Source organism: Rhamphochromis longiceps, linkage group LG3 (genome assembly GCF_057381845.1).
Source record: "Rhamphochromis longiceps isolate RC_006_pf linkage group LG3, R_longiceps_female_GT1.1, whole genome shotgun sequence".
NCBI lineage: Eukaryota > Metazoa > Chordata > Actinopteri > Cichliformes > Cichlidae > Rhamphochromis > Rhamphochromis longiceps.
This window is the reverse complement of record NC_140559.1, coordinates 14,279,032-14,305,322: the sequence shown is the minus strand read 5'-3', so window position 1 is coordinate 14,305,322 and position 26,291 is coordinate 14,279,032. Positions and strand designations below refer to the sequence as shown.

Below are 26,291 nucleotides of genomic sequence, written 5' to 3'. Positions count from 1 at the left end.
ATAGATATAGACACAATCACCCCAACCGGTTGCAGCAGATGGCCCCGCCCCTCCCTGAGCCTGGTTCTGCCGGAGGTTTCTTCCTGTTAAAAGGGAGTTTTTCCTTCCCACTGTCACCAAAGTGCTTTATAGCGGGTCATATGGTTATTTGGTTTTTCGCTGCATGTATTACTGTAAGGTCTACGTTACAATATAAAGCACCTTGCGGCAACTGTTGTGGTGATTTGGCGCAATATAAAGAAAATTGAATTCAAACCAGTGTAGCCGCTTAATTTTAAAAAGCTGGCTTAAGACTTGAAATCCTATATTGTAAATTTGGCCTGTGAGGTCATATAGATTCATGTGAGCATGAGTGGAGTGTGTCACTGTGGTGGCGATGTTTGTAGGTGTACCTCTGCTGTCATAGCCCTCCCCTGCACCCCCCACATCAAGAAAATGTTAAATAAACAAGGAAATAATTTTTAGAAATTAGAATAAAACTTCCTGTTCCTGCTTGCTGGACAGTCCACAGTGAGGTGCTTTATGTCTTTTTTCCATAAACAAGTCCATTCATAAGCCATATCTACACTGTCTTTGTGTGACGGGGGAAAATCTGTATCTTAAAATTCAAATACTGAGTACAAAGAGAGAGTGTGTTAGTACAGATGGTTATTTACTGCACAGCTGTCTGCATGAACACCAGTGTTGGAGGAAAACTCTGTAAAAGACCCAGGAGAAATAAAGACACAATGAGACAAGATCACTTTTTATGCTTTAACGTGCACACGGGTAAGCTGTTCAGAACAACTCACAACGTGTACAGAGGCTGGGCACTTTTTATAGGAAAGACAGTGAGAACAGGATAAGAAAATACAAAACAGATAAAATAAACAACTCCATATGTGGCGCTAGTCTCGTCAGCAGAGAGCTGTGAGAGATAAAACAATCTGTCCCAAAACAGTATGTCTTTGCTGAGAAAGTCTAAAAAGATAATTCTAAACTAATCTAACCATAGACAAAAGGGCATGCTTGCACATTTAAAAGAAGGTAAAGAAACATAGAATCATTTTTCCTGTAACATTCCCTCCTGTTTTAACTTATTTTAAATGTATACAACAATTGTCTGTGAAGGTTATTTATTAAGTATCTTAAGCAATTTTTTAATTTTCAAAATGTCAGCATAGCAGAAATGGAAATCATTTGGTTTAAAGAATAAAACAAAATAAAATAATAAAAAGAACAAAGAAAATCATAGTAATTGAAATAACAAGTGGAATAAACAAGAAAAAATAATAAAACTAAACTACAAAAAAAATAAACGCAACAAATAAAAGGATGAAAACCTTATATGTAACATGAAAACTTTATGTTTAAAATGAAAACTCCAAAAAGTAAAATAATGAGAACCTTATATCTAAAATGAAAACTCTATGCTTAAAATGAAAACTTCAAAAAATAAAAGGATGAAAACTTTATATTGAAAATGAAAAACTTTATGTTTAAACTGAAAACTTCAAAAAATAAAAGGATGAAAACCTGCATAACCTACTAATGTTTTAATCAGTGCGTGATCACTTGACAAGTCATTTTTAATCACCACGTCATTCATTAGCAGTTATTACAAGTTCTCCTCTAACAGAATTGCAACGGGATGCTGGTCTTCTTCAGGCACGGCAACATAAGCAGTCATTGTAGTTGTTATCATCTTTGAAATCATTACTCTTAGGCATGGCAACACACACAACACTAATATGAGCAGTGCTATCATGATGAGGCCTAGAAGGACAAACGGCTTTGCTACAGCAGCCGGCCATGAACCGCCGAACAGCCAGTCCAGCCAGTCTAGCCAGCCTTGTGCTGCAGCTGCTCCAGGTGTGTGGTCAGTGACATATTTTTGCAGAATGGACAAATTCTGCAAAGCTTCATAAATGTCTCCTCCAGCTTCATATCCATCAGGGATAAAAGTGCAACATGTTTCCCCGATCAGCTTGCAAACTCCTCCTTGTGATGCTGTTAGCAGGTCTAGTGTCAGTCTGTTCTGCAGCACCATCGTTCTGATGGCCTGCTGTTCTCCTGCTAAGGCGGTTCCCAGGGTCTTAGTCAAGTTGATGTGTCGTAGCAGAGCATATCGGTTGATCTCCACATGATCCCGCACCTCGGCAACTCCAATGCCGGGGATCAAGCTCTGTAAGAATTTCACTCCTCCTCCCCAGATGCGAAACTCTCCCGGCACTCCAGTGTCCACAGTAATGCCGAAAGAATTGGGTGAGGTGAAGTCCACTTCACGTCTCTGTCGGCGGCTTGGGTGATGTGCAACACGTTGCATGAAGAAAACGTGATCTGATAATTCCACTAGGGCGCACAGACCTCCCCAACCTTCAGGGAGTGACAGATAAGCCTTGTTGCCACATAGGAAGTACCAGTCAGCCAAAACTCTGGTTCCTCTACTGCTGGGTGCCGTCCGTGCACATCCTGTCTGGTACTGAGTCTTTGTTTGTAGTGGCATTCGGTAGCTGTAGTTTGAGCGACAGTTGAGGCTCATCAGTGTCGCGTTACTGGCACAGGTTTCGTTGAGTGAACAGTCCATACACTTCCTCTCGTTCCTCGGTGGGCAGAAAGTGTATATGTATTTGCATAGGTAAGTAGGCAGCTCCCCCACTGCCCGCGATCCATTGTTCATCACACATACTGGAAGTTGTGCTGCGTTCAGCTTGTTCAGTAGAATTACATCAGGCAGTGGGTCTGAGACTTGGGGCCAGGTCAGTAGGTAGGTCTGTCCGGAACAGTGCACATTCGTGAGTGATGATGACCTCCAGGTTGCTTTTGCTGGGATGCTGTAGTTGGCCTTGGACCAAAGAGTACCGTAGCCTGGATGTGTTGCCAGGCCCAACAGACACCAACTGCGATCTTCAGGTATGCTGTACGGCCACAGGCCAGACGTCTGTGAGGATAGAGGCATATGGGTACATGCATAGCAGTCAGTTTTGTTATTCAAGTGAGCTGTAGTGTTCATAAACTGCCACCAAAAGTTAGTGGCGTAGCCATGGGGAAACTCGGTGTACTGTCCTTTGTCATACAGTGTCTGCCTTTTCTTCATATTGCGTGACTTGTTGTCCCTCACGGAAACAAAGATGAGGAGCCCGGCCATGGTCAGGGCCGCTGCAGTTACTAAAAGCCACCACCGCATGACGACGGGACACACCCTCCTGTCGTGAATAGTTCCCCCCGGCCAGGAAAGCTGACCCCTCCACCGGGCGAGATCACAACAAGTGGGCACGCCTGCTGTCAGCTGTGTTTAGATGGCTTCACTTACTCGCCTGCAGTGACTCTGATGGATCCAGGATGGTCGTTCCGCAATTTTGCAAGCGGTCGGTGTAGTGAGGAGGACTTGGTATGGCCCCTCCCACCTGGGTGTGCTCCAGTTTTTCCTTTGGAGCACCTTGATCAGAACCCAGTCACCGGGCTGTGATCTGCAAGACACTTGATAGACATCATTACATTCTTCGTCATTTACAATCATCTCTTTATTTTCCTACAACTTAGACATACATTTTGCTACTGAAATTGTATCTGCCTTTTTCACTGGGTAGATTTCTGGCCACTTTGAGAATACATCTATAACCACTAGGGTGTATTTTTACCCTTGGCATTCATTTAGCTCAATAAAGTCCATATGGATTGTGTGGTCTCAGGTTTCCCTGAGCATTATATTTTTGACACGTCATGCACGTTCTGACAAATTGTTTTGCTGAGGTTTCAAAATTTACAAAATTTACAGTGTAGAATTTACAGTGTAGAAATGAGAGTTGACAATACTGGTCAGTCCAGTCCCCCCGTTGACAAATGCGTACAGCCATGAGTCACTAATGCCGCCATTTTGTGGAGGAATTTTGGCAACACTAGCTTGCCATAACACATCATTAAGTCGTTTGTCAGAACTGCACCGTGTTTTAACCATTTTGCCTGCTCGGCTGTGCTTGCTGCTTTATGTTCATTTTTCAACACATCCAGTGGAATCTGATGTGTGTTTACTGCCATCAATGTGATGTTTGTCTTTTGTGCCGCCTGTTTTGCTGCTCTGTCAGCAAAGTTATTGCCTGTAGCAATGAAAGAGGCGTTGTAAGAGTTTGGCATGCTGAACTGGTTTTCCAGTTGGCGTAATCATTCCTCTGTTATGCCAAATTTTTTGCAGAATGATGCACAGCAGAGAAAACATACTGGCTGTCTGTATGTATGTTTATTAGTTTGTCTTTGTGTATTTAGCTTTCGCGTATCACAGCTATCAGCTCAGCGCTCTGTGCAGAACATGAAGAAGAAAATGGTTTTGCTTCTATTATTTTACTATCTGTGGTTACTGCGTAACCTACACAATTTCGGCCTGTGCTGTAAGGTCAAATGCTAATACCAGAAAAGAATGGCATGACTGCTATCTTAAGTTTTGTCAGAGCGTCTCTACCTAGCAAAGTTACTGGACACGACGGGTCATATGCATTTAATAAAGCACCTGCGGCCACTTGCTGTATGTACTAGTTCTAAAGGGGCAGTTAATTGTTGTACAGTTGTGTGACCTGCAGCTGACTGTACAACTAATTCGTCCTTTGAAAACTGTAAGTTTAAGTGGCTGCCTCAAAACTGTTTTGGATTATTTCTCTGTGGCCTACTCCTACGATCTCGTGGGAAGTGACCTTCCTCTCCACGGTTCTAGCAGGCGTTGTCTCTATGTTATCTGCTGTTTCTGCGTGGCTGTCTGCAGCCTTGGTGTTTGTGACTTTGCTCGCCTCTCTGTTCCTGATAGCCACCTGCGGATTAGTGTTTTAGTCTGTTGTCAACAGTCAGCCTTATTTTTAAGTTACAGAATGCTTCTTCTTCTTTTTTTTTTCTTTTTTTTTCTTGGTTTGGGAGAATAGATGCAACTCTACATTTTCACTTAAGGCAGTTTTGAATAATTTCTAGTTCTTCAAACAATTCATGGATCTCACACATTTCAAACTTTCAAGTTAGGGTTGTTTCCCATTTATACATATATATATATATATATTTAACTTTGCATAGCTCACAGCTCATAGCTCACAGCTCTAAACCGAGGCATTTTTCAATCATATGCCTAATCACTATGTGTCACTGTGATTCTCAAGTATTGTCACAAGTTCGTTTAAATTCGTTTCCAAAACCAACAAAATAATCAAACAAAAACAAAAAAAAAAACATAAACGTGTCAGGACACAAAAGAAAAAAGAAAAATGCTGCCACCCGAACAAGGCAGAAGTCTGCATATGTTGGCTTTTAATAGCATGCAGCTTGTAACATGGTAGACTAATGTGCCTGTGTTAATTCAGCTCCATATTATTGTGTGAAGTTGCACTGGGTTGGGAGTGGTTTTGTGTGTGTCACATTTTTGGTGAGCCAATGGCTGGAATGGGGTTGGACTAATTAGAGGCAAGTGTACTTGATTGCACTGATACACTGGTCTACTTATAGCCCACACTACAACCACTGCTGTTTTGTTTTGTCTCTCTGTGCAGGTATGTAATGTGATGAAATCAGATATGATTGGGATGGATTGGTTTTGCGCTATGAATTTTATATTAAGTGTGTCGTTTTGTCTCTCTGTGCACAGTCCAGGGCCTATTATATGCCACAGCCTAAAGGCAGCAGGGTTGCAGAGGCTTGAGTGACCACTGACTATATGCTTGCAGGGTGGTGGGTCTCCAAGTACAACTTCTAACCCTGTTAAAGGCAACATGTGGAGTGCAACTTGGCCGTGTGTCATAGCTGGCTCTGGCCTTGGGACTGTGTGTTTTTATACAATTCTTAAGTGGGACACTGGACTGTTTTATCTTTTATCTCTTGATATATTTTTCGTCAATAAATTATCTTTTAGAATTTTATTGACTGACATCTTTTTGCCCACGACTGAGACGGTTGGTCAGACCTACAGTCTTTCTTTTGGTGTGTTACAGCAGCTTCTGCTCTAAAAGAAACAAATAAATAAAAAGAAAAGAAAATGTGGAACATGCTCATCAGCTTAGCAGTGTCTACATATTTAATTCAGCTTCTCAATCCTGTAGTTTTAGCTGTTGTCTACAGGGTTTTGCTTATTGGTTGTTATTATAGGTGTGCTCTATCTCAGCAATGTGTCATTCTAGGATGATAGGTTTCAAGCTGGTCAAGTGCCTCTATGCACTTCATTAGTTTAGTTATTCTCTGTATTGTCTTCATCTCACATGTCATTACACTGAGTTTCAGCAAACCTTAAGCTTGATGTAGACTACTGCTTAACAATTATCCACCTCACATCATAACCGATTAAGGTGCCTCTTCATATTAATATTATGTCATTGTTAATATTATCCTCTTTGTCTTATATAACAGCAGTAGCATATTATAATATTTTATCAGTGTGTACCACTATACTACTCCTGAGCCAATTTGTTAGTTAGGATCATCTTATTCAGCAAACAGATAATTTAGAATTCATCCAATCTGCGGTCACATTTGTTCTCTCTGTTGCATGGCGGACCAGGCAGTTCTATTATAATATATTATTTATATTTTATTTTGTATCCATCAAGGGCTTCAGATGACCTGCAGAATCATCCTTTTCCCAGGGTGGAGACAGTTACCTTTTCACACACTGTCCTTGGCTGAACAGTGACACAGCCTTAATATACTTTATTTATGTTATTAAAATATTTTCGTGTGAATTATTTGCTTTATATTCATTTTATACATGCTGGGCATGGTCATCATGCCAACTGTGTTTCATTGTTAATATCACTTTACAGGTTGTTATCCTTGCTATTATTAATTTCAAATACTCTAAAGATAATTTCTACTGTAATTTTCCCTTCATCTTTATTTCGTACTTTTTATATTTATATCTACTCAGTGGGGTCTGTTTTCAACCCTTTTAAACTACTTCAAACTACTTTGATCTCTAGTTTTCACTTAATAAGGGATTATTAAGTTCTTCCTGATATGGGTGGTGCTGCAGATGCGGCTGCAGGAATGAGTGATGGCTTTCTAAAAGGGTTGTGGGCACTGCACAGTGTCTCGTCTTCTGGTTTTACTAAACTGGCAGTTGAGTTCTGGTCTTCTGACTGTTTATATTTTGTTTTCTTAAATCTCTCAGTTTACAGACACTGTTTTTGTCCGGCGTCTGGACTTTTCTTTTCTCACCACTGCTCGTCAGCAGGAGTGAGTTTTAATTTCACTTGCTTGATTACCCATCTTATTTATGTATTTACTTATTTTTAAGTAATATATACACGATACAGCTGCTATCACCTTCGCTGGTATTAGAGACGAGAGTGGTTGCTCACACGCCCTTCTACTTTCGGACTATTTCCAAAAGCGGTGTGAACTTTACGAGACGGAACTCGACCGTTCTCTCAACTCACCAGCACGTCAGTGAACAGCAGTAAAAGAAAAACACAGTAGGAGCAGCTCAGTCTCTTATTGGACCGTGAAAATTCAGCTTGCTCCGTTAATTAAAACAATACACACACATACATTCACATTCACACTTATTCGCGCGATCGGAACCCTTATCATAAGGGGAGCTGCCAGTCTTTCTGTAGACGAGCTACTTATTCCCTTGACCCAGCTGGGGGAGCTACCCAGAGCTCCAAACCTAACCCACAAGAGTGGGGAGCTTCCAGTCGACGAGCTCCAAGCTACCAGCCGACGAGCTACTTTAAACCCACAGAGGTGGGGAGCTTCCAGTCGACGAGCTCCAATGCTAACAGTCGACGAGCTACTTTCGCTATTTTAAATTCCCTGAATTTAAAATACGCTTTTACGCAAAATTGTGTCAGTGTGTCTGTATCTACCTGGTCAGTGTCGCCGGGTCTGGTCCACCTCGATCGGGCCCCACCACCGTGGGTCGCTTTCTAGAACGTTGGCCAAGACTCGAATTTAACGCCCTTGGTCTTTGACCACACACCTAGTGTGTGGGCTGTCGACAGACGAACAACGTGGACTGGTCACGGAGATGGGACACGATGGAGGCGCTCCGGCTCCGAAGGACCAAGAAATGTTGGGGGAAAACTCTGTAAAAGACCCAGGAGAAATAAAGACACAATGAGACAAGATCACTTTTTATGCTTTAACGTGCACACGGGTAAGCTGTTCAGAACAACTCACAACGTGTACAGAGGCTGGGCACTTTTTATAGGAAAGACAGTGAGAACAGGATAAGAAAATACAAAACAGATAAAATAAACAACTCCATATGTGGCGCTAGTCTCGTCAGCAGAGAGCTGTGAGAGATAAAACAATCTGTCCCAAAACAGTATGTCTTTGCTGAGAAAGTCTAAAAAGATAATTCTAAACTAATCTAACCATAGACAAAAGGGCATGCTTGCACATTTAAAAGAAGGTAAAGAAACATAGAATCATTTTTCCTGTAACAACCAGAGAAGAACCAGATGTAAGTTTCAAACCTGCAGGCTCATTTCATGTCTGTGTACAGAGGTGCTGTGTGGACCACATTTGAACTTTTGCTTTTTCTTCATGGACAATTTTAAACAGATGATCATTTATTAAGAACAATCATATATTTCTTACAGCAGTGTGTGATAAACTAGATATCTGTGTTTAATATAAAGTGCTGCGTGTCCATCAAACACTGAAGAGCTGCTGGATTCATTGTTTCCTCCAAATGACAGAAAAGTCATTTTCATGTGACAGAGCGACGATGCAGTGGAGTCTGTTTCTGCTTCTGCTGATGGGTGAGTGATCATTTTACCAGGGCTCCTGATTGTTTCCACCTGAAATCCTTTAGTTTGATCAGGACTCATTAAACAAATGAACTCTTACTGAGACAATCAAGGATTGACCTGTAAACTGGACAGTTTGATGGGAACATGAGTTTCCTGCTTGTATCAGCAGATATTCAACAGTATTTCTTCTGTTTCAGGTCAGTGTGTCCTCATCACATGTCAGCTGTATGAGTACCACTTTATTAAAGAAGAGATGAGCTGGGATGAAGCACGGGCATACTGCAGAGAGAACTACACAGACCTGGCCAAAGTGTTTGACCTGACAGACATGAGAAGACTTCAAGACTCTGCACAGAATCAAACACAAGCCTGGATTGGACTGTACAGCGAGCCAGGAAGAGACAACAGGACGTGGCACTGGTCTCTGCCGGGGGAGGAATACACTGAAAATAAGACCTGTTGGGGAGATGGACAGCCAAATGATTATGGTGGCACCCCTGAGAACTGTGTGAGGACAGTAGACAAGTGGGAAGATTTTCCATGTAGTGACACATTTCAGTTCATCTGCTATGACGGTGAGAATATGTGAACAGTAATATGATGAAACAATATTTAATAATGTTATAATGTAGTTTATAATCTGTGTTATATCATATGGTCTTGAAAGAGACAGTTTGAAGAATGAGAGAAATTAGTTGATAAAGATGTTTTTGTGTTTTTCTGTTGACTCGACAGAAACGATGAAAGACAATAAAACCTTTCATTTGATTATGGAGAAGAAGACCTGGACTCAGGCTCAGAACTTCTGCAGACAGCATCACACCGACCTGGCCAGTGGACTCGATCAGATATACAGTGAAGAGTTTAAGACGCTGCTGAACTCTAGAGCCCCTAAGGTGAACTCGTGGATCGGCCTGTTCAGAGACAGCTGGAGGTGGTCAGATGGGAGTAACTTCTCTTTCAGATACTGGGACATGGACTCATTTAATGATGGACTAAACAACAGGACATGTGCTACGACTCTGTTAGAGAGATCAGGAAGATGGAGCTCTGCTGGATGTGACCAAAGAAAGCCTTTCTTCTGCTATGATGGTGAGTTTACACAGATTTATCTCAGCTATTTGTCCAATAGATGAACTGCTGGACTCAAATCAAATCAAATCAAATCACTTTTATTGTCACATCACATGTGCAGGCACACTGGCACAGCACATGCGAGTGAAATTCTTGTGTGCGAGCCCCACAAGCAACAGAGATGTGCAAACACAACAACACAAACGAGCAAAATACAAGAATGGCCAACCTGAAACTAATAAATATATGTACAATATATAATAGTGTATGCATTTCTGGATGTGTATACTAAATATTTTCCTACGTGTGTGTGTGTGTGTGTGTGTGTGTGTGTGTGTGTGTGTGTGTGTACACATTTTTACAAATTAAATAGTAAAAAAAAAAAAAAAAAAAAAAAAAAATAATAATAATAAAATATATAAAATATACAGAGTTGAATATGTGCAAAACAAGTGGCATTTATATACAGTGTGGAGTGCACTGAGAGGATTTGGGTCAGTTATCTTTTTGTATCTCGGTTGACTCCGTCTGAGATGTACAATTTAACCACACTGTTTATTAAAACTGCGGACAACCTTTAATTATTAACTGCAAAACAAATTTACTGCATGTGTACAGTGAGTCTTACTCAATGCAGACCTACTGATATTTTATATATTTAAACCTCTTCCTTCCTAACAAAGCTCTCTGTCTTTTCTCATCTTTACTATATAAATATTCATTAGAGCTGTTCACCTACACAGTCACAGGTGTAACTGTCTGTTGGGTCTGTGTTTCCACAAGCCCCGCTAACTAGAGACTTATTCATCATGAAGAAAACAAGACAGTCGATCGATCGATTATTTGCGCAAGGGAGGCCTCGTCTGTGTCCACCACGAAAATGACTCCCAGATCTGACCTCCTCCTGCTACCTTTGATTGGGAGACTGTTCACACAAAACACGTCAGAACAAAGCCACGCCCACATGGTCCTAAGATAAGGCATTTTATGTATATGTGTGAACTTCTGTAAGAATGTGTGTGTGTGTGTGTGTGTGTGTGTGTGTGTGTGTGTGTGTGTGTGTGTGTGTGTGTGTGTGTGTGTCAGACCTCCTGCTGACCAAAGGGTCGTAAACCCATGAAGCTTACATCACAAGAAACAGATCTTTCAGATAGGATGTATCTACAATAAAACCTCCCCCAGCACAGAGTGGTTGGAGAGGTGGTCAGGATCAAAGGGATGGCTTTGATCCTACTGCTTGAACTAAGACTGTACAAATTTAAGAAACACAATGGCAACATTCAACAATTAGACTTAACACTGTCCAAATGTTTGTGCCTGTTTGTCTTGTTTCTGTAAGTGTGGACGGTTCATGTCTGTCATTGTTCATAAAGCACAGCAAAGACTCAGAGCTCTTTGGGTTTTGTGGTGACAGATAACGTGATCCTGATCCGTGAAGAGAAAACCTGGGAGGAAGCCCTTTATTACTGCAGAGAGAAACACTATGATCTGATTTCCATCACCAACCACCAGGAGCAGGCGTGGCTCCAGGAACAAGCAAAAGACGCCTCCACTGCTTTTGTCTGGCTGGGGCTGCGCTACACCTGCACTCTGGGCTTCTGGTTCTGGGTCACTGATGAGGTCATTGGATATAAGAACTGGGACTCAAACAGCACAGTTGATGTCTGTGACATGTCTGGAGCCATGGAGACAGCAGGAGAGCAGAAGTGGGTCAGTAAGCCTGATGATAATAAGTTTAATTTCTTCTGTTCTAAACATTAAAAGCACTGTAAACAGCACCAACAGCTTCTTATCTCCTTTAGGTTTTATTTAGCGCACTTTTTATTTTCCTACATCAACAAAAACTTAATTTTGTTATTGAAAAAGAATCTATTCACTATACAATGTGTAGGTTTTATTATATTGATGTTGTGGTTAAAATCTGGTGATGGTTTTATATATAAAGTAATAATACATAAAGGTTATGAAGTGTTGTTAATTGAATTCACTGTTGATGAATAAACTGTTAAACCACAGTTGTTGTTTTTAATAATCAAATTACAGCATGAAACAAAGTGTTAAAGTACTTTGAGTGATCAGGAAGAACTTTATAAAACTACATATGCCCCCATCCCTGTTTTAATCTTCTTATAAATCTGTTAGTTTAAATTCACCAAAACTTTCGGATTTCGATGGGATGGAATGGATTTTGTTCATATTTGTGACTCGTGATTTGTTTAATGTTTATACTTATAATTATGAAATGTATTCTTTGGGGTGTTTAGTTTTGAACCTTGTTCTCAGGTGTCTTATGGTTAATTCCACTCTTAGTGTTCAGCCCTCTCGTGTCCTCTGTATGTAATCCATTCATGTTTGGCTTCCTTTGTCTTGTCTGCTGTCATTTTGTCCACCTGTGTCTCATTCTCCTCAGGTGTCTCCACTTTCCCTGATCACACTTCTCTGTATATGTATGTATATGTATAGTCAACAACTAAACAGCTAGATTTTTATACCTCAGTCAGCTTCTGCATATCTGCACGTGGCTCTTCATAAGTGAGACAGCCATATTCTCTCTCTTTCTCTCTCTCTCTCTCTCTCTCTCCCTCTCTCTCACACACACACACAGACACACACACTGTTAGAGTCAAATTGTTGAATGTTGTCATTGTGTTTCCTAAATTTGTAAAGTCCTGGTTCAAACTGTGTGATCAAACACACTACCTCTCCCCAGCCGGTCGAGGTTTTGGGGGAAAGCTGTAGTGTTTTATCACAGACGCATCCCATGTGAAGGTTCTGTTTCTTGTGTTGTAAGCTTCCCGCTTTTATGATCCTTTTGGTGAGCAGGAGGTCACACAAACGCACCCCCGTGACACACACACACACACACACACACACACACACACACACACACACACACACACACACACACCATTTGAAACATGATATAAGTTTTAACTGAAGAAACAGCATCAGTGAAGAAAAAGATAACAAGGCAAATTATATTAAATAACAGAAAATAATTCAAATAGGGAGTGTAAGCAGAGCAGTTGCTGAGAAGAGAGTTTTGGTTAATGATACAGTGGCAGATCCCAAATTAGCCAACAAAACAGCACAATGTCAGGAACATCACCTCTCATCGCCTGCAGTATGACTTGCCGCTGCAGTGGAAGGGCGCACACAAAGTCTTGTGTTGTTGATCAGTTCACTCTGAAGTCTGACTATTAACCAATGAGAACCCACAGAGTCACAGGTGCCACGCCCCTTTAAGCACTGAGAAAAGTTCCTTTTAAAGTTTTAACTATGACTTTTAACTAATGAAATTAACAAGTGACATGTACTGAACATCCTGATGCAGTCATGTGACAAACTCATGATCTGGGAACTCATGACATCATTTCCAAAATGGCAGCACACCTGGGCAGTTCATGTTCCCACTTAGCCAATTTTAGAAATCTAGTTTTCTCTTAACAAAAGTAAGTTCGAACCCACTCAGCAGTCTTATCCTTTAATGTGTGGCTGATTTATCCTCATGACTGGAAACTAGGTTTCCAAAACCTGCTGAAACAAAGAAGCTTCCACACAGATGTTGGCACTAGTCTGATGGCTTTGGCTAAACAGCATTAAGAACTGACAACAATAATATGAACATGGTATTGATGATACATAATGTTATTTTCTGTTCTCTTTTTGTACTTTTCTTGTCATATATGTATGTCTTTACTAGTTTATTACAGAAATCTGATCTGTTTCCTGCAACTGCAGTAGGTTGTTGAAAATACCTCTAATATAAAGCAGGATTTTTTTAGCATGCACATTTGTGTGATGTAAAACAAAGCTGTCAAATAATTTGTTGTTAAACCAATCCCGCAAATGTATGATGATCATGTGTTATGGAAATCCAAATAAGAACGAAATTCTGCGTTAATAAGCAAAGGCCTGTCTGGCAGATTCATTTCCAAATAAGGAATAAACAAAGTAGAAATGCTACTGGGTTCTTATGTGTTAATAGTCGTGATTGCCAAACGTTGAAGCTTGTATTGAAAAACGGTTCATTACTCGAAGCTTTTCAGCACAGTCCTCTCTGGTGACATCTGGTGGCCAAAAACATGAAGAACAGCTTGAAGCTACAAAATAAAATGACCTTCTTCATTATGAATGTCCACTATACAGAGTGGAGTTCACAACTCTGTCTGATATTGGGCCACCATTGTTTTGCTTTGAACATTAATTTTCTGCGGTGAAAAAATTGTTATGTTTATTTTTCTAACAAATAAATGTCATCAATAATCTTTCCTTATTTGAACATGTGCCATGGTGTGGTCTTTTTTTGCTTGTGCCACCGTGATGCTGGTAAATACAATAGATGAAAAATACATATAATATAAATATAATAATGTACAACACATTATGGAGTACGCTTCTACTCTGTGATCCTGCCTCCATGTACTTATGGAATTAACCACTGGACAGCTGGACAGGTATGTTTATAAATAGTATTGTATTAGGTCAAATTTTTTATACGTATTTTAGACCTGGAGGTAGAATTGATTGTGAAGTTGTAAAGTAAAAATGGCCAAGTCTGCATGTTTTCATGGAGAAAATTTCTCCTGCCTTAGAGAAAATCATCTTACATGGAACAGAAGAGGCTGGAATGCACAGAAACTGGTAGAGATGCAGGTATACAGTCTTCCTGGGTCCCACAGACTATCAGCTAAAAAGAATAAACAAATTAAATTGTTGCACATTTTGTAGAATAAAAATTTAAGATTATTTAAAAAATAATATATTTTTTATGATATAATTTAAAGAGTCAAATATTTTTATTATGAAAAGCAGATTTTTATTAAGCTATTTTAAGTTTTTTACGTTATCAGATCCAATAAACAAACAAAAAGACAAAGCAAACAACAAGAGCAGAAAGCTGTCAAACCCAACCGACTGACCAAAATCAACTCAAAATACTCCCACACATGGCATAACCGCAGAGCTGTAGCACAAGAAAAACAAGGTATGCACATGGACTTGAATCAGGACACAGGAAAACTACCAGCCGCTCACATGGACTATGATAGTAACTGTAAACTCAATGAGTGTTTTAAATCAGACCTATTTCACATTGGCTATTTTGATATCAAATGCCAGTCACATGTCAGCCATCTGCATTTAAATACAGCAGAAGTTCAAGTATTAGAATTAGAAATAGGTCTTTTTTTTTCCTGTTGGCCGGCTGCTGTGACACATGTTTGTGCTCTGATGCAGTCATTAAAATAAGAAAAACCAACCATTAAAGAGAGCTCGCTCTCGGTGCGTGGTCCTCTCTGCTGGAACAGAAGCTGATCATATCTAATGTTTGTTTCCTCAAAGCAGCACAGAGATGCTATTGGTTCATTTTGCATCACAAACAAATTATTGAGGTGCTGAAACCAGAAACAGTCAAATCTGCACGAGTCGCAGACTTCATGTGTTCGTCTTCCATTCATTACATATTTGGACATGTCAAGTTTTTTTTTGTGTTCCATGAGCTATGTTTACATTAAATGGAAACTTTTTGGAGTGTATACAGGAACACTTTGACTGACTCTGACACTGTGATAGGTTTGTAGCATAAACCTATTCGCTGGGACGTTCAAGACAATTCTACTACACAGCAAAGCAAGATACGATTAGGCAAAGTTCTTTGTTTCTCGTATAAGAGGAAGACCAACTCGACAAACGCCGTTCCTTCGCTTGTTCCTCTTGTCCGCTCACTCATAACACTGCTCTTTTATTGAGGTTACATGAAGATACATAGGTTCATTAACATATGACGTCCTACATAGGTATACATACAAACAAAGAGTACCTTGTCTGTGTGTGTGTGTGTGTGTGTGTGTGTGTGTGTGTGTGTGTGTGTGTGTGTGTGTTGGGTCAGAATGTGACCCCATAAATGACTTCCCTAAACCTGCTGGTCTGGAAGTCCAGCAGTTCATCTAAACAAAAGGCACTTAGACTAAAACAGATATACGTGTGTTTGCTATACCGTATATCAGAAGAGAAGATACAACCTTGCTAATGATCCCAAGAGGTGTGTGATCTGTGCCAGAACACTTTAGAGAGGAGTGAACGCACCCCCCTCTTCATGCTACACAGAGTTGTTACAGACCTCCTAGGATGAGACATTCTTTCAATCTACAAATGATTATATACTTCTAAGCATATATAAATATATATTTCTAGGCATAAATGACAATCCAACAATATAACTCTAACACACTGAGTCTAAACAGTCTCACTGATTCATACGGTGAGACAGATAAGTGGTCTGAAGTGTACGACAAATCAAATATATATTCATCATAAGGCTCTGGCAGTGGTCATAGTTAGAAACTGCTTTATATTAATGCATTTTAAAAGATGTCACATTATTTCACATTTGTGGGAACAGCAGGGTGATGTGTAGCGTGCATTCACAGTATTTTTCCTTGTTTAGTGCTTTAAAAGATTTTGCCTGGTGAGGAAAATGAACTATTCCTCACAAACCAAATTAAAGGTGGCTCGGTTCACTCTGGCACAGCTGGCTGCCGGCACTGCAGCCCCCTCTGGCTTCTGCTCAGTGGCTACTGGGTGACCCCTCATCTGGGGCTCTCCTCAGCCCTTCCCATGAGGGTGGCACGGATGCCCCTCCGGTGGTCCTCCTTGGGCTCTTGCACTCTGGGGCCTCTGGACGTCTGGAGCCTGGATCTCCTCCATGCCTGCTTCATGCCCTGGGGGACGGGGCTATGGCTCGCTACATCCTCTTGCAGACCATTACATGGGGAAACCTTTTGAATATAAGCGCGCTGATCCACACAGGTGTGCACACGGGTGTTCACTGTTCATAGACATAAACTACACCTCTATTGGCTGCTATTTCCAAGCACATTGCGCGCTGTCGGTCCTGCTTGCTACACAACAGCATTCAATATTTACTGCTGTTTACACTTAGCGAGATTAACGTGATGGTGTTGTGTTTAGTATGTTGCTCTGTTTTTTTTGCTTGTTTTCTCTTCTTTTTCTCTCAACAGTGATCCAGGATAATTTTTTTTCTCTTCTTTCTCTTTTTAAGTGCCCTCTCTCACTGTCCCTCTTCCCTTCTGTTTTTCTTTTCCTTCATCTTTCTTTCTCCCTTTCCTATCCCTCACTCATGTCTGTCCCATCTGTAACAACTGAAAATAAAATAAAATAAATAATAACAACAAAGGTCGATCAAATGGACCAATACGGCAATGCCACGATGATCCATTTGGCAAAGTAAATCCATTGGGTCTCCTTGTTGGTCTTCAGACAATTCTGATGGCTAAGGAACCAAATGGGACAGGCAAAAAAAATGATTATAAAAATAATCACATGTTTGAAACCTCACCTTTAATACAGAAACGTTTTACAATGCAGTTTGTGAACTGAACTGAAGGCATAAAAATCACTATTCTACAGTTGCATCACAAAAATCTTAAAAAAAAGAAATTCAAAAGGCTCTGAACATGCAATGCTGAGATTTACTGGAAGTCCAGAACATTTAATTATTTACTATTTAAAGGGACAGCAGCAACAAATGTAACCATATAAGAACGAGATCATTATAAGATAAGATAAAACTTTATTAATCCCTCGGGTGGGTTCCTCTGTGAAATTCGGTTTCCAAAAAAGCACAACACTGACAGAAGTTACAGAGTTACAGAATATTATATATATACACACATATATAAATACAAAGACATATATAGATAAAATATACAAAGGGGATAAATAGAATAAATAGGAATAAAATAAAAATAAAAATACAAGTGAATTGCACATTTCAAATATGGAGTCTATTGCACCTTTGACTATTAACAAAAAGTATTGCACAAAAAGTAATTTCACGGTGAAGTGAAGAGGCACTACAGCTTAGTTGTTCCCCCCTCCTTTGTCCTCCTGTCTCCCCTCCCTCTCCCCTCCAGAGAGGAGAGGGAGGGAACAAGTCAAAGTGTTCACAGTAAATGTGTTTAAGCCTCTTTCCCTTTTCTACATTTATCATGTTACCACGGCCACCTTAAATGTGTTTTGGGAGATTTTGTGTGATAAACCATCACAAAGTATCCCAGGACCATAAAGTGGTAGGAAAATTTCCATGGATTTCAAAAGTTTTTACGAATAAAGATCTGAAGTGTGTGTCATGCATTTACAGTCAGTCCTCTTTACAGAAGGTGGTCTTCTCAGACCCAAAGTAAACTCTATGGCCTACGTGCAATTCTCTGCACTTTGGTTTGGAGCAGGCCTCTCTTTATTGTCTCCAGTTGGTCCAAAATGCAGCTGATCGTCTGTTTACTGGCACAAAACAGAAGGAGCACATTACCTCAATCTGGGCCTCTCTACACTGGATTCCTGTTCCTGAACAAAATCAGCATCAGCTCAAATTAGATTAATTAGATTTAGACAATTCAGGTAATTTCTTATACTGTGATGTTTATTTCCTTTTGTTTGGGTTTTAATAGCTGTCTTAGGGTGAGAGGCATGGTACACCCTGGACAGGTCACGAGTCTGTTGCAGGGCTAACACAGACAACAATTTGCACCCACACTCATGTCTAAGTCCATCCATCCATCTTCATCCGCTTTATCCGAGGCCGGGTCGCGGGGGCAGCAGCCTAAGCAAAGAGGCCCAGACCTCCCTCTCCCCAGCCACCTCCTCCAGCTTATCCGGGGGAACACCAAGGTGTTCCCAGGCCAGCCGAGAGATATAATCTCTCCAGCGTGTCCTGGGTCTGCCCCTGGGTCTGCACCGGGGCCTCCTCCCGGTGGGACATGCCTGGAACACCTCACCCAGGAGGCGCCCAGGGGGCATCCTTGTCAGATGCCCGAACCACCTCAGCTGGCTCCTTTCGATGTGGAGCAGCAGCTGCTCTACTCTGAGCCCCTCCCGGATGGCTGAACTTCTCACCCTATCTCTAAGGGAGAGGCCAGCCACCCTTCGGAGGAAGCTCATTTCTGCCGCTTGTATCCGCGATCTCGTTCTTTCGGTCACTACCCACAGCTCGTGGCCATAGGTGAGGGTAGGGAGGTAGATCAACTGGTAAATTGAGAGCTTCGCTTTTACACTCAGCTCCCTCTTCACCACGACGGACCGGTGCAGCGTCCGCATTACTGCAGCTGCAGCCCCAATCCGTCTGTCGATCTCCGGCTCCCTTCTCCCATCACTCGCGAACAAGACCCCGAGATACTTGAACTCCTCCACTTGGGGCAGGAACTCATCCCCGACCCGGAGTGGGCACTCCACCCTTTTCCGGCTGAGAACCATGGCCTCAAATTTGGAGGTGCTGATCCTCATTCCCGCTGCTTCACATTCGGCTGCGAACCGTTCCAGTGCGAGCTGGAGGCCCTCACCCGATGAAGCCAACAGAACTACATCATCCGCAAAAATCAGAGATGAGATTCTGAGGCCACCAAAGCGAAAGCCCTCCGCCACTTGGCTGCGCCTAGAAATCCTGTCCATAAAAATTATGAACAGAACTGGAGAAAAAGGGCAACCCTGGCGGAGCCCATCACCCACCGGGAACGAGTCCGACTTATTGCCGGCAATGCGAACCAAGCTCTTGCAACGGTTGTATAGGGATCGAATGGCCCGTAGCAATGGGCCAGACACCCCATACTCCCGCAACACCTCCCACAGGACACCCCGAGGGACACGGTCGAATGCCTTCTCCAAGTCCACAAAACACATGTAGACTGGTTGGGCAAACTCCCATGCACCCTCAAGTATCCTCGAGAGGATAAAGAGCTGGTCCAGTGTTCCGCGACCAGGACGAAAACCGCATTGTTCCTCCTGTATCCGAGGTTCGACTAGCGGACGAACTCTCCTTTCCAGCACCTTGGCATAGACTTTCCCAGGGAGGCTGAGGAGTGTGATCCCCCTGTAGTTGGAACACACCCTCCGGTGCCCCTTCTTAAAGATGGGGACCACCACCCCGGTCTGCCAGTCCACAGGTACTGCCCCTGATCTCCACGCAACATTGCAGAGGCGTGTCAACCAGGACAGCCCTACAACGTCCAGAGCCTTCAGGAACTCGGGGCGGACCTCATCAACACCAGGGGCTCTGCCACCAAGGAGTTGTTTAACTACCTCAGTGACCTCGCCCCCGGAAATTGGCGGGTCATTCCCCTCATCCCCAGACTCTGCTTCCTCCTCAGAAGACGTGTCAGTGGGATTAAGGAGGTCCTCGAAGTATTCCTTCCACCGCCTGACAATTTTCTCAGTCGACGTCAGCAGCGCTCCGCCAGCACTATACACAGTGCAGGTAGAGCACCGCTTTTCCCTCCTGAGACGCCTGACGGTTTGCCAGAATCTCTTCGAGGCAGTCCGAAAGTCTTTTTCCATGGCCTCTCCGAACTCCTCCCACACCCGATTTTTTACTTCAGCCACTGCCCGAGCCGCATTCCGCTTGGCCTGTCGATACCTGTCGGCTGCCTCCGGAGTCCCACAGGCTAACCAAGCCCGATAGGACTCCTTCTTCAGCCTGGTGGCTCCCTTCACCTCTGGTGTCCACCATTTGGTTCGGGGATTACCACCACGGCAGGCACCAACCACCTTGCGGCCGCAGCTCAATGCAGCAGCTTCGGCAATGGAGACGCTGAACATGGTCCATTCGGACTCAATGTCCCCAGTCTCCCTCGGAATGCTGTTGAAGCTCTGCCGGAGGTGTGCGTTGAAGATCTCGCAGACTGGGGCCTCTGCTAGACGTTCCCAGCACACCCTCACTACGCGTTTAGGTGCACCAGGTCTGTCCAGCGTCCTCCCCCGCCACCTGATCCAACTCACCACCAGGTGGTGATCAGTTGACAGCTCAGCCCCTCTCTTTACCCGAGTGTCCAGAACATATGGTCGCAGGTCTGGTGATACGATTACAAAATCGATCATCGACCTACGGCCTAGAGCGTCCTGGTGCCACGTGCACTTATGGACACTCTTATGTTCGAACAGGGTGTTCGTTATGGCCAAACTGTGATTAGCACAGAAGTCCAATAACAAAGCACCGCTCGGGTTCAGATCAGGGAGGCCGTTCCTCCCAATCACGCCCCTCCAGGTCTCGCTGTCGTTACCCACGTGAGCATTGAAGTCTCCCAGCAGGACAACAGAGTCTCCAGGTGGAGCACCTTCCAGCACCCCCCCCCCCCCCCCCCCCCAGGGACTCGGCGCATAAGCGCAGATGACAGTCAGGACCCGTTCCCCGACCCTAAGGCGCAGGGAACAAACTCTAGTCCACCGGGAAAAACCCCAACGTACCGGCAGCAAGCCGAGGGGATATTAGAATACCCACCCCAGCCCGCCGCCTCTCACCAGGGGCAACTCCAGACTGAGACAGAGTCCAGCCCCTCTCCAGGAGACTGGTTCCAGAGCCCAAGCCATGCGTAGAGGTGAGCCCGACTATATCTAGCCGGTACCTCTCAACCTCACGCACTAACTCAGGCTCCTTCCCCACCAGAGAGGTGACATTCCATGTCCCTATTGCCAGTCTTGGCAGCTGGGGGTCAGTCCGCCAGGGCCTCTGCTCCTGGCCGCCACCCGGCACACAATGCACCCGACCCCTATGGCGCGTCCTGCGGGTGGTGGGCCTGCGGAAGGATGGGCCCATGTCTCCTCTTCGGGCTGTGCCCGGCCGGGCCCCATGGACTAAGGCCCGGCCACCAGACGCTCGCCCTCGGGCACCCTCCCCGGGCCTGGCTCCAGGGCGGGTTCCCGGTAACCCTATCCCAGGCAGGGTAAACTGTTCCCTCGATATCCTTTTCATAAGGGTCTTGGTGTCCAATTAATTAGTTATGTAAATTAAGAAGTAAAAGGTTGATCATTTAGGTATTTCTTCAGAATTTACTGGAGCAAACAAAATATGATATTCACATGCCCTTTTTCATGGACGAGTAGGCACTGATGTTTAAACCTGGGATGTAAAATCGAGTCATAGCTTCTATCACAGTTCTCCCCTGCACTACCGTCACATTAAAAACTCTGTACAAACAGTAGGAAGTTATATTTAGATATTATATTTACACTTCCTCTTTCATCTTAATAAACCTTTCAAAGTTCAGTGGTTTCTTTTTCCATAGCGAAATAAAAATGTGTCCTTTCATAACACATAGCTACACTGTGTCTTTGTGTCAGGGGAAAAGTCTGTATCTTAAAATTCAAATGCTGGGGGGAGATTTGTATCTTAATATTGAAATACTGAGTACAAAGACTCACCCCCGTTCTCTGCGGCCTGCTGGAGCGGGGGGGCTAGGAGGAGGAGTTGGCCGTCCGACTGCGGTCTGGAGTGTGGGGCCTCCCTGCTGCTGCGGAGTCGGGGCGGTCTGCCTCTCCCCACCGCAGGGAAAAGGGTTACACCACCTGGGTCTGGGTGCAGTTCCCCCCTCCAGGGGCAGGGTACCTAGACCCGGTTCGTAGAGTACGCTTGGGGAGTGTGATCGTGTGTACAGCGATGTTTATGTTTGTCTCCACGTTGGTTGAGTGTGGAGTAAGTGTATATGAGAGCATGAGGGTGGGAATGGATGTTTGTATCTGTGTGTGCCTGTATGTCTGTGTCTATATGTCAGGTTGGGTATCAGACGCCACCTCTCTGGGGACATCTCAGGCCCTCCAAGGTTTGGAGGCCTATCTCCCCCCCCCCACCACTTCCCCTGCCAGTGGCGGACTCCCTCAGACATCGGTGCGTTGGTGGTTCTTTGTGTCTGGGGATGGGCGTCCAGGTACACGCCGGCTCACTCCTTGGCGGCCACTTATCGGGGCCTGGAGCCTGGGGCTTGCTCGGACCACTTCGGGGGTGGGGTGCTCTCGGCCTCTCGGCCTGGGGCTCGGTCACTCAGGCACAGCTGGCTGCCGGCGGAGCTCACGGGCGCATCACTGCAACCCCCCCTGGCTTCTGCTCCGCGGCTGCTGGGTGAGCCCTCATCTGGGACTCTCCTCAGCTCTTTCTGGGACAGTGGCGCGGCTGCCCCTCTGTTGGTCTTCCTTGGTCTCTTGTGTTCTGGGGGCCTCTGGATGTCTGGAATTTTGATCTCCTCCATACCTGCTTCATGCCCTGGAGGACGGGGCTGTGGCCCCCCCACACCCTCTAGCAGATCATTACATGAAGGAACCTTTTAAAAACAAGCGCGTCCATGCTCACAGGTGTACACACGGGTGATCACACCCACAAACTACACCCTTTTTGGCTCCTACCTCAAAGCACACTGTGTTCTGTTGACCTTATGTGCTGCACAATAATGTTTAACATTTAGTATTTACTGTCATATTCCCATATATCATTGTGATGTTGTTTATTCTATTACTCTTGTTTTCTTCTGCTTGTTTTCTTTTTTCTTTCTCAACAGGTGATCCAGGTGATTGATATATGCATTTTTTTCTTCTGCCCATTCTGTTGGTTTTTGTTTTTTGCCCTTCTCCCCCGTCCCTCTTCTCAGCTGTTTCTCTTTCCCTCTTTCTTTCTCCCCTTCTTTCCCCCAGTCAAGTCTGTCCCGTATTCAGCAAGTGAAAATAAAATAAACAATAAAAGGTGAATCAAATGGACCATTACGGCAAGGCTGGGATGGTCAATTTGGTAAAGTAAATCCGTTGGGCATCTTTCTTTGCCTTTAGACAATAATTCTGATGGCAAAAGAGCCAAACGGGACAGGCAAGAAAAAAAAAAAAAAAAAAAAAAAAATTCAAATGCTGGGGGAGATTTGTATCTTAATATTGAAATACTGAGTACAAAGACAGTGTGTGTTAGTACAGATGGTTATTTACTGCACAGCTGTCTGCATGAACACCAGAGAAGAACCAGATGTAAGTTTCAAACCTGCAGGCTCATTTCATGTTTGTGTATAGAGGTGCTGTGTGGACCACATTTGAACTATTGCTTTTGTCTTCATGGACAATTTTAAACAGATGATCATTTATTAAGAACAATCATATATTTCTTACAGCAGTGTGTGACAAACTAGATATCTGAGTTTAATATAAAGTGCTGCGTGTCCATCAAACACTGAAGAGCTGCTGGATTCATTGTTTCCTCCAAATGAAAGAAAAGTCATTTTCATGTGACAGAGCGACGATGCAGTGGAGTCTGTTTCTGCTTCTTCTGATGGGTGAGTGATCATTTTACCAGGGCTCCTGATTGTTTCCACCTGAAATCCTTTAGTTTGATCAGGACTCATTAAACAAATGAACTCTTACTGAGACAATCAAGGATTGACCTGTAAACTGGACAGTTTGATGGGAACATGAGTTTCCTGCTTGTATCAGCAGATATTCAACAGTATTTCTTCTGTTTCAGGTCAGTGTGTCTTCATCACATGTCACCTGTATGAGTACCACTTTATTAAAGAAGAGATGCTGGGATGAAGCATGGGCATACTGCAGAGAGAACTACACAGACCTGGCCAAAGTGTTTGACCTGACAGACATGAGAAGACTTCAAGACTCTGCACAAAGTCAAACACAAGCCTGGATTGGACTGTACAACATCACAATAGGAGACAACAGGAGGTGGCACTGGTCTCTGCCGGGGGAGGAATACACTGAAAATAAGACCTGTTGGGGAGATGGAGAGCCAAATGACAAAGAATACCCTGAGAACTGTGTGAGGACAGTAGACAAGTGGGAAGATTTTCCATGTAGTGACACATTTCAGTTCATCTGCTATGACGGTGAGAATGTGTGAACAGTAATATGATAATACAATATTTAATAATGTTATAATCTAGTTTATAATCTGTGTTATATCATATGTTCTTGAAAGAGACAGTTTGAAGAATGAAACAAATTAGTTGATAAAGATGTTTTTGTGTTTTTCTGTTGACTCGACAGAAACGATAAAAGACAATAAAACCTTTCATTTGATTGAGACGTCTGTGACCTGGACTCAGGCTCAGAACTCCTACAGACAGCATCACACTGACCTGGCCAGTGGACTCGATCAGATATACAGTGAAGAGTTTAAGACGCTGCAGAAATCTACAGCCTCGTGGATCGGCCTGTTCAGAGACAGCTGGAGGTGGTCAGATGGGAGTAACTTCTCTTTCAGATACTGGGACTCATTTAATGATGGACTAAACAACAGGACATGTGCTACGACTCTGTTAGAGAGATCAGGAAGATGGAGCTCTGCTGGATGTGACCAAAGAAAGCCTTTCTTCTGCTATGATGGTGAGTTTACACAGATTTATCTCAGCTGTTTGTCCAACAGATGAACTGCTGGAGTCACTGAGAAGATTTAGGTCAGTGTGTTTCTTCAGCCACTTATTTCTGCATGTTTGTTGACCTTCTGTCACAGGTGAAGATGTTTAGCTGATGGTTGGAACAGAGATTTCTCTGTAGAGCTGCTGATTCATCTGAAGAATCACTGAAATGTTTTTTCTTTGTTCTTTGTCTAAAACTGGACCTACCATACCGTATCATAGTCCTGGGTCTTTGTCCGGGTTTTGTGTTTATTATGGTTTTATGACTTGTTCTTTTGGATTTCAGGGATTTGCATATTCTAGCTTTGTATGAGTTCTTTAAATTGCTTTTGAGATTCCAGTATTTACATTTTTAGTTCTATATTTCTTGTTTTTCATGTTTGTTCCCACCATTTCCAGTCGGTCAAATAACCTACCCAGTTATTCTTTCAGTCCCTTTCTGTTCTCTTTGTGCTCTGTCTCTGTGGCTGTTTACGCTTTTAGTCCCATCCCTGTGTTTTCTGCCTGTGCTGACTTCAGTTTTGCTTCCTTTATCCCAGTGTCCTGCCATCTTGCTTTGTATATCTGTTTTACCTTGGATCTTTCAAGTTTCCTAGTTTTTCCTTTGTTTGTTTAGTATTTTGTTTGACATATTTTGTTCCAACAAATAAAGCTGTTTCTTTCGAAGCTGCCACAGAGTGCACAATGGCATTCAGCTTTAACTCATTTTCATGTTTTCTGTGATTTTATGGCAGATAAGCTGATTTTGATCAGCCAAAACCAAACCTGGGAGGAAGCCTTGAATTACTGCAGACAGAAACACAATGACCTGGTTTCAATCAGGAACTCTGAAGAACAGAGATGGGTCCAAGAAAGAGCCAAAAACGCCTCGACTCCTTTCGTGTGGCTGGGACTGCAGTACGGTTGTGTGGCTTTGGGTCACTGATTATGTAGTGTGCTATGAGAGGTGGGCTTCAGGGGGAAAGACTGAAGACTGTGACATGTCTGCAGCCATGACCACAGGAGGGCAGCACGAGTGGGTCAGTCAGAGGAAAAATGAGACATTTAATTTTATTTGTTTAAAACACAAAAGTTTAAAACTAAAGTCACTTCTTAGCTGCACATGTAGGTTTTCTGGGGTGAACTCTGTGTTTCTGCTCAGTGTTTACAGTCTCTGGATTTGAAAATGACCAACAGATTATTACCTGCAGCTTAGACATTTGCAGAGAGCAGTCTGTTTCATGTCCTCTCCTTTACCAGAGTCAGGAGCATCTTGGTTTCTTCCTTCATTGTTGCTGGATTGGTTCATTATTAAACTGTAGCAGGATGTTTGTTGTATTTAGTTCAGATA

At 43.2% G+C, this 26,291-nt stretch overlaps 3 protein-coding genes, 1 long non-coding RNA gene and 1 pseudogene across 6 annotated transcripts in view; 3 read left to right on the top strand and 2 right to left on the bottom strand.

The window, feature by feature from the left end:
* LOC146673017 (uncharacterized) overlaps positions 1 to 26,291 on the top strand; it is a 406,340-nt gene that overhangs the window by 119,960 nt on the left and 260,089 nt on the right. The window lies entirely within an intron of this gene.
* Positions 1 to 26,291, bottom strand: part of LOC146673023 (NACHT, LRR and PYD domains-containing protein 3-like) — a 505,210-nt gene that overhangs the window by 406,848 nt on the left and 72,071 nt on the right. The window lies entirely within an intron of this gene.
* On the bottom strand, positions 1,495 to 3,203 carry LOC146673028 (uncharacterized). The gene has a single exon (XM_085401518.1). It carries the CDS (start codon positions 3,164 to 3,166, stop codon positions 1,598 to 1,600), a length of 1,569 nt encoding a protein of 522 aa, XP_085257644.1. The 5' UTR covers positions 3,167 to 3,203; the 3' UTR covers positions 1,495 to 1,597.
* On the top strand, positions 8,642 to 14,032 carry LOC146673027 (C-type mannose receptor 2-like). Its single transcript, XM_085401546.1, has 4 exons — positions 8,642 to 8,711; positions 8,900 to 9,277; positions 9,438 to 9,794; positions 11,191 to 14,032. Exons 1-4 carry the CDS (start codon positions 8,642 to 8,644, stop codon positions 11,535 to 11,537), a joined length of 1,152 nt encoding a protein of 383 aa, XP_085257672.1. The 3' UTR covers positions 11,538 to 14,032.
* LOC146673026 (putative C-type lectin domain family 20 member A) lies at positions 23,836 to 26,006 on the top strand (annotated as a pseudogene). Its single transcript, XR_014910394.1, has 4 exons — positions 23,836 to 23,869; positions 24,058 to 24,430; positions 24,591 to 24,929; positions 25,696 to 26,006. The product of XR_014910394.1 is annotated as a putative C-type lectin domain family 20 member A (transcript).